The sequence below is a fragment of the Antechinus flavipes genome, chromosome 1, assembly GCF_016432865.1.
Source record: "Antechinus flavipes isolate AdamAnt ecotype Samford, QLD, Australia chromosome 1, AdamAnt_v2, whole genome shotgun sequence".
In the NCBI taxonomy this organism is placed as follows: Eukaryota; Metazoa; Chordata; class Mammalia; order Dasyuromorphia; family Dasyuridae; genus Antechinus; species Antechinus flavipes.
Genome location: NC_067398.1, coordinates 164174100 through 164189672, shown reverse-complemented (window position 1 = coordinate 164189672; position 15573 = coordinate 164174100). Strand labels below are relative to the sequence as shown.

At 38.8% G+C, this 15573-nt stretch overlaps 1 protein-coding gene across 1 annotated transcript in view; it reads right to left on the bottom strand.

Annotated features, from left to right (window-relative positions):
• Nucleotides 1–15573, bottom strand: part of MRPS27 (mitochondrial ribosomal protein S27) — a 129283-nt gene that overhangs the window by 24276 nt on the left and 89434 nt on the right. The window contains exon 5 of the mRNA XM_051992471.1: nucleotides 5025–5139. Within this exon, the coding sequence (XP_051848431.1) occupies nucleotides 5025–5139 (115 nt within the window). The remainder of the gene's footprint in view (nucleotides 1–5024; nucleotides 5140–15573) is intronic.

The window sequence follows — 15573 nt, the reverse complement described above, 5'->3', positions numbered from 1 at the left end:
GTTTAGTCATCTACAGTTGTGTCTAACTCTTCCTGACTCCATTTAGGGTTTTCTTGGCATAGATAATGGAATGGTCTGCCATTTTCTTCTCCAGCTCATTTTACAGATGAAGAAACCGAGGCAAATGGGGTAAGTGACTTGTCCAGGGTCACATGGCTTGCCAGATTTGAATTCAGGGAAATGAGTCTTCCTGACTCCAGGCCAGGTGCTCTATCCCTTGTACTATGTAGCTGCTTTGTACCATAATGATTGTCTCAAAAGTCTTAGGGCAGTTTTAAGTTTTACTAAAAAAACTTTTGGGACACCTTGTAAATGTCCCATTTTCTCTCCCCCTTCTCCTTAGATTACCAGATCCCTCAGGGCCCCATGTGTACAGTAGCTACTAAGTCTTTGCCTATACAGAACCTAGAATGATACAAAAAAAGTGCTGAATAAATTAAATTATAAATGTCCAACCATATCACTACACAGTCCCAGGGACAAAGAAGAAATCAGATGGGAATCATAAAATTTTAGAGTGGGCAGATTTATTAAGAGTCCATCTAATTCCAACCAAGCCCTCATTTTATAAAAGAAAGGACCCAGAGGGATTAAAATGACTCATCCAATGGTACACACTCAAGGCTTGTCCCCTGTGAGACTCCTGACTCCCGGTATAGTGCTCTTTCTTAGGATGGAAGTCCTAAGACAAATTTACTATCCTTTATGTCTGCAAGGCCGCCCACTGCAGTCTGGGCTGTCACCAGTCACCTTGACTTTTGTCTCTGGAAGACAGAGTGAGACTGATGACTTTGTGCAGCTCTGCTCCACTTAAATCCAATTCATGCAAGAGTCAGGACACCACCATGAAGTGAAAACAAAGGAGGAACAAGCACAGAACAGGACAGCTGGGCCTAAAGAGTATTACCTCCTATTCAAAATAAAGGAGGTTCCCCCAGAGCTAGAAATCTGCAGCCAGCCTGCCTCCACCTTGGCAACATGAGCCAAAGGAACAGAGTAAGACGGGCTGCCACAGGCTTCCTCCTCCTTTCTCCCAGAATGCCAGCATGCTTCTGGAGGACGGGAGGGCTGCCTTTCGTCTCTGCCTCCATAGGGCCCAGCACAGTGCTTTGTACCTAGCAGGCACCTAAGACCCAACGATGACAAGAGCAGGTGCCTCTGAGCCTTAGCTGCATAAGCAGGGCCAAGGGCCTCCCTGCTTTGGTGTTTGCTCCCTGACTCCTGATGCAGCATCTGTCTTTTTGACCCAAACAAATCTTTTTGTCCCTAGACTGCCCAGGTTCTTCTATATGACCTGTAATGCCCTGGACCAGCCTTCGTGCCTCTGCCCCTGTCAAATTCCTCTAAACCCCTGCCCTAGGGTCACTGCCAACACATTTTTATCATTCCCAAGACAGTCCTTCCCTCAACTTGATCTAGGCAAGGCAGGGGGAGAGGAAAACCTCTTTTACTTCTGATTTTCTTTTCACTAGCATTTTTTGGGGGGAGGTGACTCAGTTTATTTGGCTGCAAGCAGGCAATTAGTTTTCTTGGTCTTATATACAAGACGTGGGTAAATGCCAAGTTATGGGAAGAAATCATTGTAGATGAGATCAGAACAAATCCTGCAGGTCCAGAAAGAGAGAAGTAAGACTAATTAAGGTAGAACATGTTTTGGTCTCCTGCACAGGCAGAATTTGTGGACCACTATGGTTTATGGTTTGGATAGGAAAAGGCTTTTACTCTTTGAAGAATGGGTCATGGCCAGGAGGATGGTGTTTTCTTGCTTGGGAGAACTGATGATCCCGGTTTGCAAGCTTGACTTGCAACCTCCAACATATGAATAATGCTGCAGCCTCTGACTCTCAAAATGGCTGACATCATCCTTCTTGTCCCAACATTTATCATAGCAGGAAGAGAGTATCGCTTCTCATTCCTCCCACCCCTCCACACAGGTGATGATGGTTATTAGACCCTCACTTTCCACTCTTAGTATTGAGATAAGCCCCTCTGGAGTGGCCGGAGGCAGGCAGAGATGCTGCTCAAGTGAGAGGGAGAACTCTCGTGTTTTGTCCTTTGTTCTCCAAGAGGGCCCTGACAACAGGAAGCGATGCCATGACAACAAGGGAGTGAATGTAAGTAAGGGAGGACCTTGCAAAGTCACTACCCTGTCTGTCTCCTGCAAAGCTCTGGGTCCAGTAGCAAGTGCCAGAGGAGCAGCAAAAGAGAATTTGGTGTTAAAAGACCTGGGTTAAATCTTTTAACTAAGTGGCCCTGGAAACATCTTTTCACTTCTGAATCTAAATTTCTTATCTGTAAAATGAAGAAGTTAGAATAAATGGCTTCGAGGTACTTTTCAGCTCTAAATTCATGATCCTAAGTTAGCTCTGACCGAGAGGGTGAGACATTATTTTTCTTGAAGCCTAATGCCGAAGGATGAGAGGTGATATTGCACAGTGGCCAGAGTCGGGAAGGACTGACTTCAAAGATCACTTTGGGCAGAGACTGGCTGGGTGATTGTGCCCTGGCAAGAAAACAGCCACTGGATGACTCTAAAAGTCACTTTTATTTGTTGATTTATCCTGGTAGAGGGAGTACCTTCATTGAGAGAAAACCTATCTATCAATGAAGTCACAGGTTTGAACTAAAAAAAAAGCAAAAAGGTGAGTCAGTGAAGGGATCAGGGACCAGGAAATGGAACCAATGGTCAACAAGCATTTATTTCTGGGGACATCCCTCAGCCAGGACCACCATCAGGGAAAAGACCTCCGCAGGGTTTCATGTTGGCCTTGCCTCAACTCTTTTCTTCTTTTCATCCACTGCCTGTCCTGGATGTGCATATAATAAGCTCTTAATAAATTATAATTCTTTTGTCCTTCTCCTTCTCCTTCTCCCCCCTTCCTCCTCTTCTTCCTCCTCCTCTTCTTCTTCTCTCCTCCCTCTCTCTCTTCTTCTCTTCTCTTCTCTTCTCTTCTCTTCTCTTCTCTTCTCTTCTCTTCTCTTCTCTTCTCTCCTCTTCTCTTCTCTCTCTCTCTTTCTCTCTGTTTCTCTCATTCATTAGGATACAAAGACAAAAACAAAATAGTCCCTGCCCTCAAAAAGCTTATTTTAACTGCACTTACACCTATAAATACAGATAGAGTACTCACAGATTAAATACAAAGAAATGGGGTTGGAGAGTGAGGCACTAGCCCTGCTTGGATTTCATAAAAGGCCTCAGTAGGAGGTGGTCTTTGAACTGAGCTTTGAAGGAAGGCATTCCAGGCAGGCAGGCCAGTCTGTGCAGAGAGACTGAGACAGAAAATGGACTGTCATATGCGAGGGCACCAACCAGGCAGATTTGGCTAGACTGCAGACTACAAAAATCTGCGTAAAAAGCCTGGAAAATAAGTCTGAAGTCAGGAAATGAAAGACTTTAAATGTCAAATGAGAGAATTTGTAGCTAAAGAAGGGTAGTTGATAATTACCTTGATGCATGTTTGGAATCAGCAAGAACTGAATTCAAATCTTACCTCAGACACTAACAGTGTGATCCAGGTTAAATAATAGCACCTATGTTCCAGGATAATTGGAAGGACCAAATGAGATAATATTTGATAATATTCATAAAGCACTTAATACAGTGCCCAGTAAATAATAGTTGTCTACTTCTTTCTTTTCTCCTTTCCTTCCTTGCAAATAAAAATACAAAGGTGTTTCTAAAGAACTTGATGGGCAGGACAATCATAAAATCTTTTTACAAATACAGAAACTAAATAGCCTAGAGAAATTAAGTTGTCCAGCCAAGGTCATGCAGGGCAATAACTGGATGCTGGGTAACCTGATTACTCCAATTTTGTTTTCGCTCCACTACACTGGCGGTTGTGTTCTGGCAAGAAAACAGGCATATTGTTCTCTCTCCACCATGTCTGGCTGAGCACAGAGCTATGCTTGGGATCCCTATAGGTATTTCAGAGCACACACCCATGAACATCTTGCAAAAGTCACTCTCTGCTTCAGTGTGGAGTGGAAACTTAATACTTAAAATATTAACTTGTGTTCCAAGATCTTACTTATTTTGGGCTCTTGTTTCATATCATGAGGATGATGGAAACTCAACCATGGGTGACTATAACAGTTGGAAGCTATGATGGGCTCTATTCATAGTGACCTGGATTAGTTTTAGGTTGGCAGACAAAGGAATGAGGAATATGGGATAGACCTGCATCTGAAATGTCCTGTAATAGCTTTTATACTCTGAGCATCACATGGTTCCAGCAGGAATGGGTATTTCTTTTTCCCCAAGTTCTTTCACTGAGAGAGTCAAGCAAGAAACCAACACCTTAGGATTCCCCCATTAATTCCACAGTGTGCACCATGTGCCAGGCACTGTGCCCAGTGTGAAGGATTTTTGCTTTGGTAACCTCAGTACTTAACACAGGACAGATAGATAGATGGATGGATGGATAGATGGATAGAGAAAGATGAAAGACAAAAATGAAGCCATCTCTGCTCACCAAACTCTTAATTCTATTGCAGGAAAATAACACCCACTTGTAGAAAATTAAATAGAAAATAAATACAAAGAATATATTTAATATACATTATTCTTCATATATATATATATAAAATATTAGATTAAATTAGAATTAAATAGAAAATATACACAAAACAATTTCTTGAAGGAAGGCTTATTGAGAGGATTGGGTGGAGATTCTTATCTGAGGTAGTGCTTGAATTAATCTGAGAAAGAAGCCAGGAACTGGATTCATAAGGCAAAGGTGAGTGGGAACACAATCTAGGAGTGGAGATGAGAGTTGGAATACTGTTACTACAGAAGAGCTAATAAACTAGCATATGGCTATTGAAGTTTTTCAATAGTTCTGATAAGATTTGCCATGCATTCAGTGGTTTATTTCTGTAACATGCTTAGGGAAAGGAGAGTTATAATGGCTTAAATTCATATTTTAAATCTCGATCATAAAACATCTGTAGGTGGACAGACATGCACAGCAGCAAAAATCCTAAATCATCTACGTCAGCTGCAGCTGCTCAGAGACACTCACCTTATTGACAAGAGTATACAAGGCTTTGTCTTCCGCACCATATTTGAGACACTGTCTAATCCAGCTGTGCATGGTCCAATCTCTCAGGTACCAACAATTGGGACTGTGACGAAACCTAAAGCATATGGGAATAGAGAAATGAGTGCAAACTATTAATTTCTAGAGTCATAAGATTCCTCCTTTTCCCCGAAGTCAACAAAATGGAAAAATAAAAATAAAACTCAACTAAATCTCAGGTTGGCATAAATATACTCTAATTTGGTCAGTATGGTACCCTTAAAAGAGAAAGAGAATTATAAAAGAGAAAAAAGAAAAAGCCACAAATATCCTAGGCAGATTATACTCTATATGGTACTGCTAACATCTTGTTTTAATATGAGTTTTATGTAAAATGTTCCCGTAATATGGAAAGTCTCTTGTAAATACATGTGTATATTTAAAGCAGAAGGATTTTTAAGTCCCCATTTTGTAAATTGGAAATAAAACATCCAGAACAAGATGGAAAATGAAATAGCACTGCAACTCTTAAAAAGAAATCAACTTTGAGTGACACTGACATTTTCTTCATGTCTGAGAAGAATGCTTGGCAATTTCCTTGCTAAAGCAAAAGAACACACCAAAGAGGAAAAATCAATCAACATGCATTCCTGTGCCAGGAATTATGCTCGAGTCTTGGAGACAATAAGGAACAAAGCTAAGCCAGTCCTTGCTCTCAAATTCATTCTAAGGCAGGAGAAAACACAGATAAGGGAAGATCTCCTGGAGGAGGAGGAGGAGGCACTAGAGCTGGGTCTTAAAAAAAGCCAGGAATCCTAAGAGTTGGAAGTGAGGAGGGGAGACCTAGTTCAAAGACACAGAGGTGGGAGTTGGAGAATATGAGCAATGGCATGGCTGGATCATAGAATAGATGGAGGAACTAGTAGGTTAAAACTAGAATGCTATGTGTGAAACCAACTAATGAAGAGTTAAAACAAATATAAAAAGTTGGCAAAATATGTTTCCCTTTTTAATTTTCACTCTCTTTCATTTGAGTCAATCCAAGAAACACTTATTATGTACTTACTGGGAGTAGGGTTAATGGCAGTATAGGGAGAGGGCAAATGGGACCCAAACAAAGAAATAAGATACTGTTTACTGGATACTCTCATGGAACTTATATTCTAGTAGGAAGGTATAAAACATACAAATAATTAGAATATAAAATAACAAGAGCTAAATTCACACATGAGTTAATAAAGTAATATGTGTGGTCAGAGAGAGATATGTCACCCTGTACAGGCATCCCCTCACCTGGGTGCCCCAGCCACATATTCTGCCCAAATGTAGATGCTCCATGTACTATTATTCCTTTGCAGGTACCTTCTTTCCACTTCAGAGTATGTATCTATATGTGGGTGAGTAAACTCAAGGTTTATAGAGGGAATTTCCTGTTACTACATTGTTGTTCAATTAAAGTATCTTCTATCTTTGGCATCTTCCTCCACTCTCCATCCCCAAAACAATAAGTAAAAGAAGAATGGGTGAGAATTCAATAGGTGGATTTGGGGTGGTAAGGGCATTTCATTCTTCAGTTTGGGTAAGGTAAAAAAAATAGGAGGCACATATGTCATCTAACAGGGAGCCCAGTTTGAAAAGAAGCATGGTGTAGTAGAAAGACTTTTGTTTGTTTTCAAGTCAAAAAGAGATTTATTTTCAAATTTAAGACTGGTGCATTATGTGACTATCTATTTCCCTAGTAGCTACAACTCATTTAATTTTTTAATCTCACCTTCCCCATCCCCATCTCTTAAAGGGACATAATAATGTCTCTAGCAGTGATCCATCCAAATTGGACTCCTTGGGGCAGCTAGGTGGTGCAGCAGATAGAGCACCAGCCCTGAAGTCAGGAGGACCTGAATCTGGCTTCAGACACTTAACACTTCCTAGCTGTGTGATCCTGGCAAATCACTTAACCCCAATTGCCTCGGGGGGGGGAAAAAAAAAGTTTTTCCTAAATTTGATATTCCCTTCCCTCTTACACACTCACACTGGCTATCTGCAGACTTAGAACACACTCTTATTTTGGAATACCTAACTCTCTACAAGGCTCAGCCTCGTTTGATGTTTGTGACCAAACATCCTGAATCAACTATCTACAGGTATAAGGATGGAGCCTTCTTTTCCCTTAGCCAAATCAATTACAGATTATAAGCCTTTGAAGAAGAAGCTCACAGTCCATTTTAGAGACTGATTGCTGTGGGTTCTAGAATTTTTCATTGTCTGTTCTGTTTGGGTTAGATGTAAATCCTGATAAACTTCAGAAAAATTCATTTACAAATCACTCTCCCCAAACTTCCTTACTCCTTACTCCTTAACCATGTGCTTAGGCAGAAGATTCCTGACCCTTCAACATTTTCAGCAACTATAAAAAAAGCTTCCTGTCCAAATTGGAAGCCTCCCCTTCTCCCTATAAGCAGACTTTAAATATAGTTTTCACTGAATTCCCCAGACCAGGCTTGGATGGAAGGAAGGATAGATGAAAGACAAAAGACAAAAATAAAGCTGTCCCTGATCTCTAAGCTACCCATTTTACAGATGAGGACACTAATAACTTAATGAAATGCAAAGCTTTGCACAAGATCACACTGCTAGGTAGTGGCAGGGTTGGCATTCAAGGTCTTCCTGTATAAAATCCACTACATCGTGCAATCTCTCCCCTACCAGGCCACCTCTCATTGCTGTGGAATACTGTGGAATCATGGAAAATTCTGCTGATCATTGGAAAATCATTTACCTTTTCAAGCCAGGAATGAGACAGAGTCAAAGAAAGTATTTATTCTTAAATTTTAGGCCAAACAGACTGAACTCTTTGTTCTCATCTACACAGACTGAGAGAGCTTATGCTGAAAGAAATCATTGAGGACCCCTACTGAAGCTTTAATAAGTATTAGTTCATCATGATTTTTAATGATTATAAGGAGTAAAAAAAAATTATTATATTCATCTAGTAATATATATTTAGTCAATCTCCCAAAAATAAATATAGGAAAAAGCAATACTTGAATCCATACTTTGAATAAAGTCACATAGGAATGTAGATTCTAATAGAAGGGCCCTTTAATATGCCTCAAACTAAGTAATGTTCATTACTTATTTACGAGCTACAGAGTTCACATGTGCAAACCCAAGAATGCGATGAAGGTATCCCCAGTCCCGTTTTGCTCAAATTCCATGACCAAACCAAGCATGGGTGGCAGTGTAGTATGGAAAGAATTTCTTTCCATATGTTTTTAGAGCATATGTATAGTTTATAATCTCTCCTCCTGCCTAACCTAAGGAGGATCATCTACCTTGTGTTAAGTCAGTGGAGATTCACTCAATCTGTGACCCTCCCCCCTACTAATATGTCATTTTTGGCCTTCAAGGGAAAGTTCTGTCAACCAATGAGATTCTGTTTTTACCATGTTTCTTTTGCATATTTGGGTACTAAATTCTATAAATACAAGGTCCCCTTTTTACTTCATGAGGAAAATTTAAGGTTCACTTCATTAGAGGTGACCATGGACCCATTAATAAAGTGCCACTGACTCTGTAGTTTGGACAATATCAATCTCCATATTTTACAGATATGCTGGAAGAGTGCCTCAATTTCCCATGCTACCAGCTGTTTGTCTATCTAGACAGAAGCTTTATTTCCAGGAGGAAGAGCCCTTTGTCTATTTCCAAAGGGTTAGAAAGTATATATGACTATATAAACTGTACACATAAGATACAAATAAGTGATTTCAAAATAATTTCAGCAATGTTTTGTCTTGAGTACTGAAGATATTGTAACTTGCCAGACTGTAGAAAATAACACATTTTATGTCATATCTATCTTTCAGAAGGAGGAAGGGTGAACAGAATGGCTAGGAGACATTTAAAATTTCCAAAGCAATTTCTTTCAACCAAACTCAAACTCATAGAAAATTTAACATATAACATATAACATATAAGAGCCAATATCAAAGATCAATTTCAAGGAATTTAACATGGACAAATTATGTTTTTTATATGGGAATGTATGCCATATGTTTAAGATTAAGCAATTAGGAAGTTCAAAAGAAAGATTGGGGCAATGTTGAATATGATCTGACTCTAAAAAACAAAACTGCCTAGAAAAGGATGAAAATAGTAATTATATTATTACAAATCAGGTGCAGAGGAAAAATAGACATAGACGCATTAAAGGGAGGAGGAGAGCTCATAGTTCTGAAAACCTACTCATACTGGGAATGGGTTAAATAGGTGGGAGGAATAATAAGTAATAGCAAGGCAAATTAAGGAGCAGAATTTATGCAGAAGAGTTAGCAGGAAAGAACGAGATATACAGATAGTACAACAAGGATCAGGAAAAGAATTTATTAGGAAAAAAAAAGTATGGCTAGTAATCCTCGATTCAGACAAAGTCAAACTTAAAGATTCAATTAAGAAAGAAATCTACATTATGTATTAGCCATACTAATATTGTTTTAGAGGCATGTTTATATATGGGTAAATGTGTATATGTGTGTCTGAATATATATAGATATGTATGTATAATGATTTGTGAAGAGGTCTCTGGATAGGTGTGAATGTGTATGTATATATGGACATAAGTGTATACATGTATGTGTGTGTGTGTGTGTGTGTGCGCGTGCGCGCTTAACTATGGCCTGAGGGAGGTGGAATGGGAAGATGAAAGGGGAAAAAAAAAAAAGTAAAAAAAAGTGTGCAGTAGAGAACAAAAGAATAACCTACAAGGAAGCAAAGAAAAGATGGGCACTCATGTATATCATTTCTTCTACTATTTTCTTGAACTAGTAATTTTTCTTGAATTAGTAATTTATTGTTCTGTATTTTGAATCCTCTGATGTTCTGTTGGAAGCATGACAATTTTTTACTTTGTTTTCCTTTAAAAAAAAAAAAAAAATTAAATAAATAAATAAATAAAGTTTTTATAACAGCATTAAAAAAACCCAATGGTAATGAGGGCAGCTAGGTGGTGAAGTGCATAGAGCACTGCCCCTAGAGTCAGGAGAACCTGAGTTCAAGTCTGGCCTCAGACACTTAACTTGTCCTAGCTGTGTGACCCTTATGGCAAGTCACTTAACCCTGATTGCCTCCCAAAACTCAAAAACCTCAAAACCCTAATGGAAATGGAGTGGTTAAAGAACCCTGGTTTGGGAATGAATCAAGAAGACTGGATTCAGATTTTGGTTCTGCTACCTTCTTCCTCCCTATTTTGTGATCTTGGATAATGTAATTAAGTTCTCTGCACTTGAATATTCTTGTCTGTAAAAGGAGACAGCTGAACTAAAATGATGTCACTTTCCACCTGAAAGACTGAAATGTAAGGCCATAGGACAGATTTATTCAATTGAAGTTCACTAAGATAAGCTGCAGAACCAAGAAATTGCTTAAAGGGAAGAAGGAATAAAAGAGAAAGCAAATATAAAAAAGATTATTTATTGTAGAACAGTAAATAAAAGCTCAACATAGGATCTCCATCTCAATCAAACTTCAGCCTAGCCAGAATCAAAAGAAGCAAATAGCTTTCTGCCACACATTTGGTTATGTCTTCAGGGTTTGCCTGTCACCTTCAGCTTTAAAAAGAAAAGCTTCTCAATGCTGAGCAGTGCTAATGTGTTGCAGATGCCAGCAGCCCGGAGGCCCAGTAGCCTCACTAGTTAGTTGCAGGATTAGCTTGGCTCTTCCATATGAATGAGCAAGCTTTCCAGAACATTTATCAGATTATTAGAGTCACCAACCTTATTTTTTAAAAGCCTCTCCAACCCTTGCTCCTTCCTCCTGAGGGAATCCTGCATCGAATGGCAATATAGACTGAGAAGTCCGAGCTGAGCGGATGATGGGGGTGAAAGGAAGGGGAGCAGTAGGAAGAGAGGGAAGATGCTAAGGAGATGCCACTGGCTGTCATGTCCAGACTGTTGCCATGTATCCTACCAACCAAGCCTGGACTGTGGAATTCAGTGTAGACTAGAACAAAAGTCGCCTCAAAGGAGAAATAAATAGCTACAAAGTGATAATGAGCATATTTATATATCAGAATATAAAACTCAATTTTCCAAGCAAATCCTGGACATTCCTTTTTCCATTTCAAAAGGACTCATTCCTCCCTTCCATAACACTCTTGAGTGCCATGTTTGTATCATCAATTTCAAACAGCACTGGCCCAATCAGATTTTGATAAAATAAAGCTCTAGTTGCTTTTACGAGATTATTTAGGAAGGCTGCAGTCTCATAATGGATTCTAAAGGCAAGACTTTTATCACACTTCAAAAATCACTTTTATCACACTTCTTGACTAAAGATAATTCTTTACTGGAGAGAGAATTAAAAAATCACAGAATCCAGGATCAGGATGGACTTGAAAGTCATCAAGGTCAGTCTCCCATTCCACAATCCAACCTTTTACACCATTTCTACATTTTCTGAATGACAACAGTATTCAAATAGGAAAATTATAAAATCTTCAAAGCTCAAATTAAGTAATATTCCCCTAAAGTGCAAAACAAGGGATAGAGGCATGGACTATAGGAAAATCTTGAGGATTCTATTATTCTTTTTCTTTCTGCCATATTTTTGACCACTTTCTCTTAAAAATTACACTTTAAAATTACACTTACTTTTAAGAGATGTGTGGCAAATGGGAAAAGAGAGTGAGGGATAACAGAGAGTCTAAGAGGACACTGGCACTCCCTAAGGGAGAAAAGCTGTTACCAGGATGAGCAGATCCATTTCCAGAGGACTGATTGAGGAAAGCACAAACAAGAATGTCACAGGATGGGAGCTGGAGGGGTTGTGAGCAATATTAAAGAGGTTGGATTCCATACCCAGAGGGAAAGGAGGGAAGGGGTGACTAGAAAAAAAGGGGATAGAAAATAAGATAAATGATAGATAAATAAAAGATAAAGAGTGGAAATTATTCAGTTCAGAAGAGCAAAGTTATTTCCAACTCAAACTCAACAAAACCTAGAGGGCTGTTTTTTGATATTGTGTTGGCAAGGAGAAAGAGCAAAAGAAATCTAGCTGCTCTGTACCAAGTTGGCAGTCAGTGGAACTGAGAGGAGGCGGTTTCTTATTTTCTTTCTAAAACAGCTTTACTGCCACTGAGGCATTCAGATCAAGACTAAGGATAGAATCAACTTCAAACCCATTTATGGTCTAGGATTTCTCCTGAGACCCCCTAAGAACAGAAAGAGCAGAATAGAGACTAGGCAACATTTATAGAGATAGCGCTTTAAGGTTTGTAGTTTTCTATTGAGAAAACTCAAGTTCAGTCACTTGCCTATGGTCACAAAATGTCTGAGACAGGATTGAAGGCCATCACTCTCTCCACTCTACTACCTAGCTACCTAGAGTCACAGTAATGATGCAGTCTCCAATACTCAATCCCAATTCCCAAGATTTGGGTGTAGAGCATCTTTAGAAGCATGCCTCCCCCAAGCTCAAGGCCCTTCATCCTCGCCTGAAGTTACTTGGTTGTGTCCTAGAAGATTTTAATCCCATTCCAGGGCCTAGGATGTGATTGGCACGATGAAGAGGAAATGAAACTTAGCATCTGATTGTTTGACAAGGAAAAAACAATAATTTGTGAGAAAAAACAAAGATTAAATCCAAAAAACTCGGCAGAAAATCTCGTGAATTCAGGTCTCTGAAAAAGCCTATGTGATCCCTCTCTCCCTGGATAATGATGCTGGAGTGCCTTGCATGGGCATGGGGTTAAATGAAACATCCTTCTTAAGTTACCTCTAGCTCAAAGGTGATATAACTTCAAAGAAATGATGTGGATAAGATAGTAAGCTACAACAAGGATACTCCATAATCTTGAAAAAAGCACTTGATTTTGATAAAACACTTGACCCTGTTTTCCTACTGTGATAAAGGGTGGAAAGTGGGTTTTTTTTTTTTTTTTGTTTGTTTGTTTGTTTTGTTTTGTTTTTGGGTTTTTTTGGTGAGGAATAGAAATGGAAAAGAATTCTGCAAATATGCTGTGTTAAATGAATGCAAAAAACCAACACATTTTCTGAAGTGATGTTGGGTTAACAAAGGAACAGGCTGCCCTATCTTATGAGCTGCTAAATTCATTAGACCCTGAGCTTGGAGAACAAAGTTGCAAGCTTGTCACCTGAGTTATCTTGTAGATATGAGAATATGAATGCTACCCCATGATCACTCATGGTGGGGAGGAGGGAAGGAGCAAATGAAAAAATTAGGTGTAAGATGGAAAAAAAAGAAATTCTCATTCCTTATCCTTTATCTTTTTTTTTTTTTTCAAAACAAGTTTTTATTGATATTGTTGATTTCCTGGCATAGGATTTCTAGATAATGGCATATGCTTTACTTATATAAGAATCTTATCTTGTAACAAAGAAAAATAATTAAGCAAAAAACACCCAATGCAATATCTATTTGAAATTCTTTTGTCATATCCCCAAGCTAGATATCTCAGCTTACTTTGGTGTGCTGTTTTATTTTGATTAGACCATAAACTCCTTGAGGAAGGAGTTTCTTTTTTGAATTTGTATACCCAACACATAAAATATACTTAATGCTTACTGATTGATAGGCTGACAACATAAGTAACATTCTGCATTCCCATGCCCCTGTCATGTGTTCTATGGGACCAATAAGACTAGTAACTAAGATTTTTCATACAAGGTCTTTCTTTTTTATTTTTATTTTCCCCTGATGTTGTACTTGCATACACAGGATCAGAGACTCACAGTGCAGGGCACCTTTGAGATCAAGTCCAACCTAATTTTATAGATTAGGAAGCTGAGGCCTACTTAGAATCACAAAGTTAGTAAATGTCTGAGGCAGGATTTACAACAAGTTTTGTTGACACCATGGCTACATTCTTTCTTAACCCTAGTATATTCTTACTAGCTGCCCCTCTCTCAATCTAAGTACATAACTCATTAATTCTCTTCAGATATTACTTCCACACAGCTACCCCTACTGGTCTCTGGGTTTAAAAAAAAAAAGATTACCCCCCTCCCATCCCCATATCTTTCTTTTCTAGAGACAGAGACATACCCACAAAATAACTCTATACTATAACTGTCCTGAACAACTAGGTGCTGCAGAGATAGAGGGCTGGGCCAGGTCAATTTATGTCCCAATCCTAAAGAAGAGAAAATGCCAAAGAAAATTCAAGGTACTAAAGAACTGTATTCATTTCATACGCCAACAAAGTTATGCTTAAAAATTCTACAAGCTAGGCTTCAGCAATATGAAAACTGAGAATTACCAGAGGAATTAGAGACCCAATTGCAAATATTGGCTAGATAATGGAAAAAGCACGGGAGTTCCAGAAAAACATCTACTTCTATTTCATTGACTTAAGTTTTTTTGTGGATCACAACAAAATGTGACAAGTCTTCAAAGAGATGGGAGTATAAGATCATCTTACCTGACCACTAAGGAACCTACACCTGGGTCAAGAAGCAACAAGTAGAACTGAACATGGAACAACTGATTGGTTTAAGATTGGAAAAGGAGTATAAGGCTATATATATTGTCACCTTATTTATTTAACTTATATGTAGAGTACATCATATGAAATGCCAAGGTAGATGAAAAGCTGGAATTAAGGCTGCCAGGAGAAATATTACAATCTGGACAGAAAGGGAAGAGGAAGAAGATATTATAAAAGTTGGCTTGGAGCTTATCATAAAAAAACATAAAAAACTAATATAGAGGGCCGGAACTCTGGAGAAGTATACTTAAAACAAGGATATTTACAACAAGGTGTTAACTCAGTGGAATTGATGAAATGATGGTTCTTCAGTATGCATATACTTAGTACTTAGTATGGTGATGTAATGGTTCTCTAGTTCACACATACTTAGTATGCTCTAATTATGTAATCATACTGAAAAATCTTAAGGGCTGAGAAGGACTGGAAATCAGACATTCCATTTTTGACCATCCTCCTGGTGGGTCTCCTGCCTCCTGCACTCTTCCACTAAGATCAAGACTGGGCCAGAATAAAGACTCTAGACTACTCTTGACCATTCTCATAGTGTCTTTCCTGCTGTGACCAAGGCCCATCCGAAGGACCCCAGAAAGCTAGCCCAGACATTACAAACTAAGATTTTGTCAACTGCTCCTATCATTTCCTCAAAAATAGAGAAAGAAGAAATGGAAGCATTATCAAATTTTATATTCTTGCACTGCAAACAGTTTTCACAACCATGAAATTATAAAGTATACTCTCTACTTGGAAGGAAAGCTATGGCAAATCTGGACAGCATACTACCAAGCAGAGTTATCACCTTGCTTAAAAAAAGGTTCATGTACCAGGAGATCATTATATACCTCAACAACGATACTGTTTGAGGATGTATTCTGATGGAAGTGGATCTCTCCGATAAAGAGAGCTAATTCAGTTTCAATTGATCAAAGATGGGCAGAAACAGCTACACCCAAAGAAAGAACACTGGGAGATGAATATAAACTGCTTGCATTTTTGTTTTTCTTCCCAGATTATTTATACCTTCTGAATTCGATTCTCCCTGTGCAACAA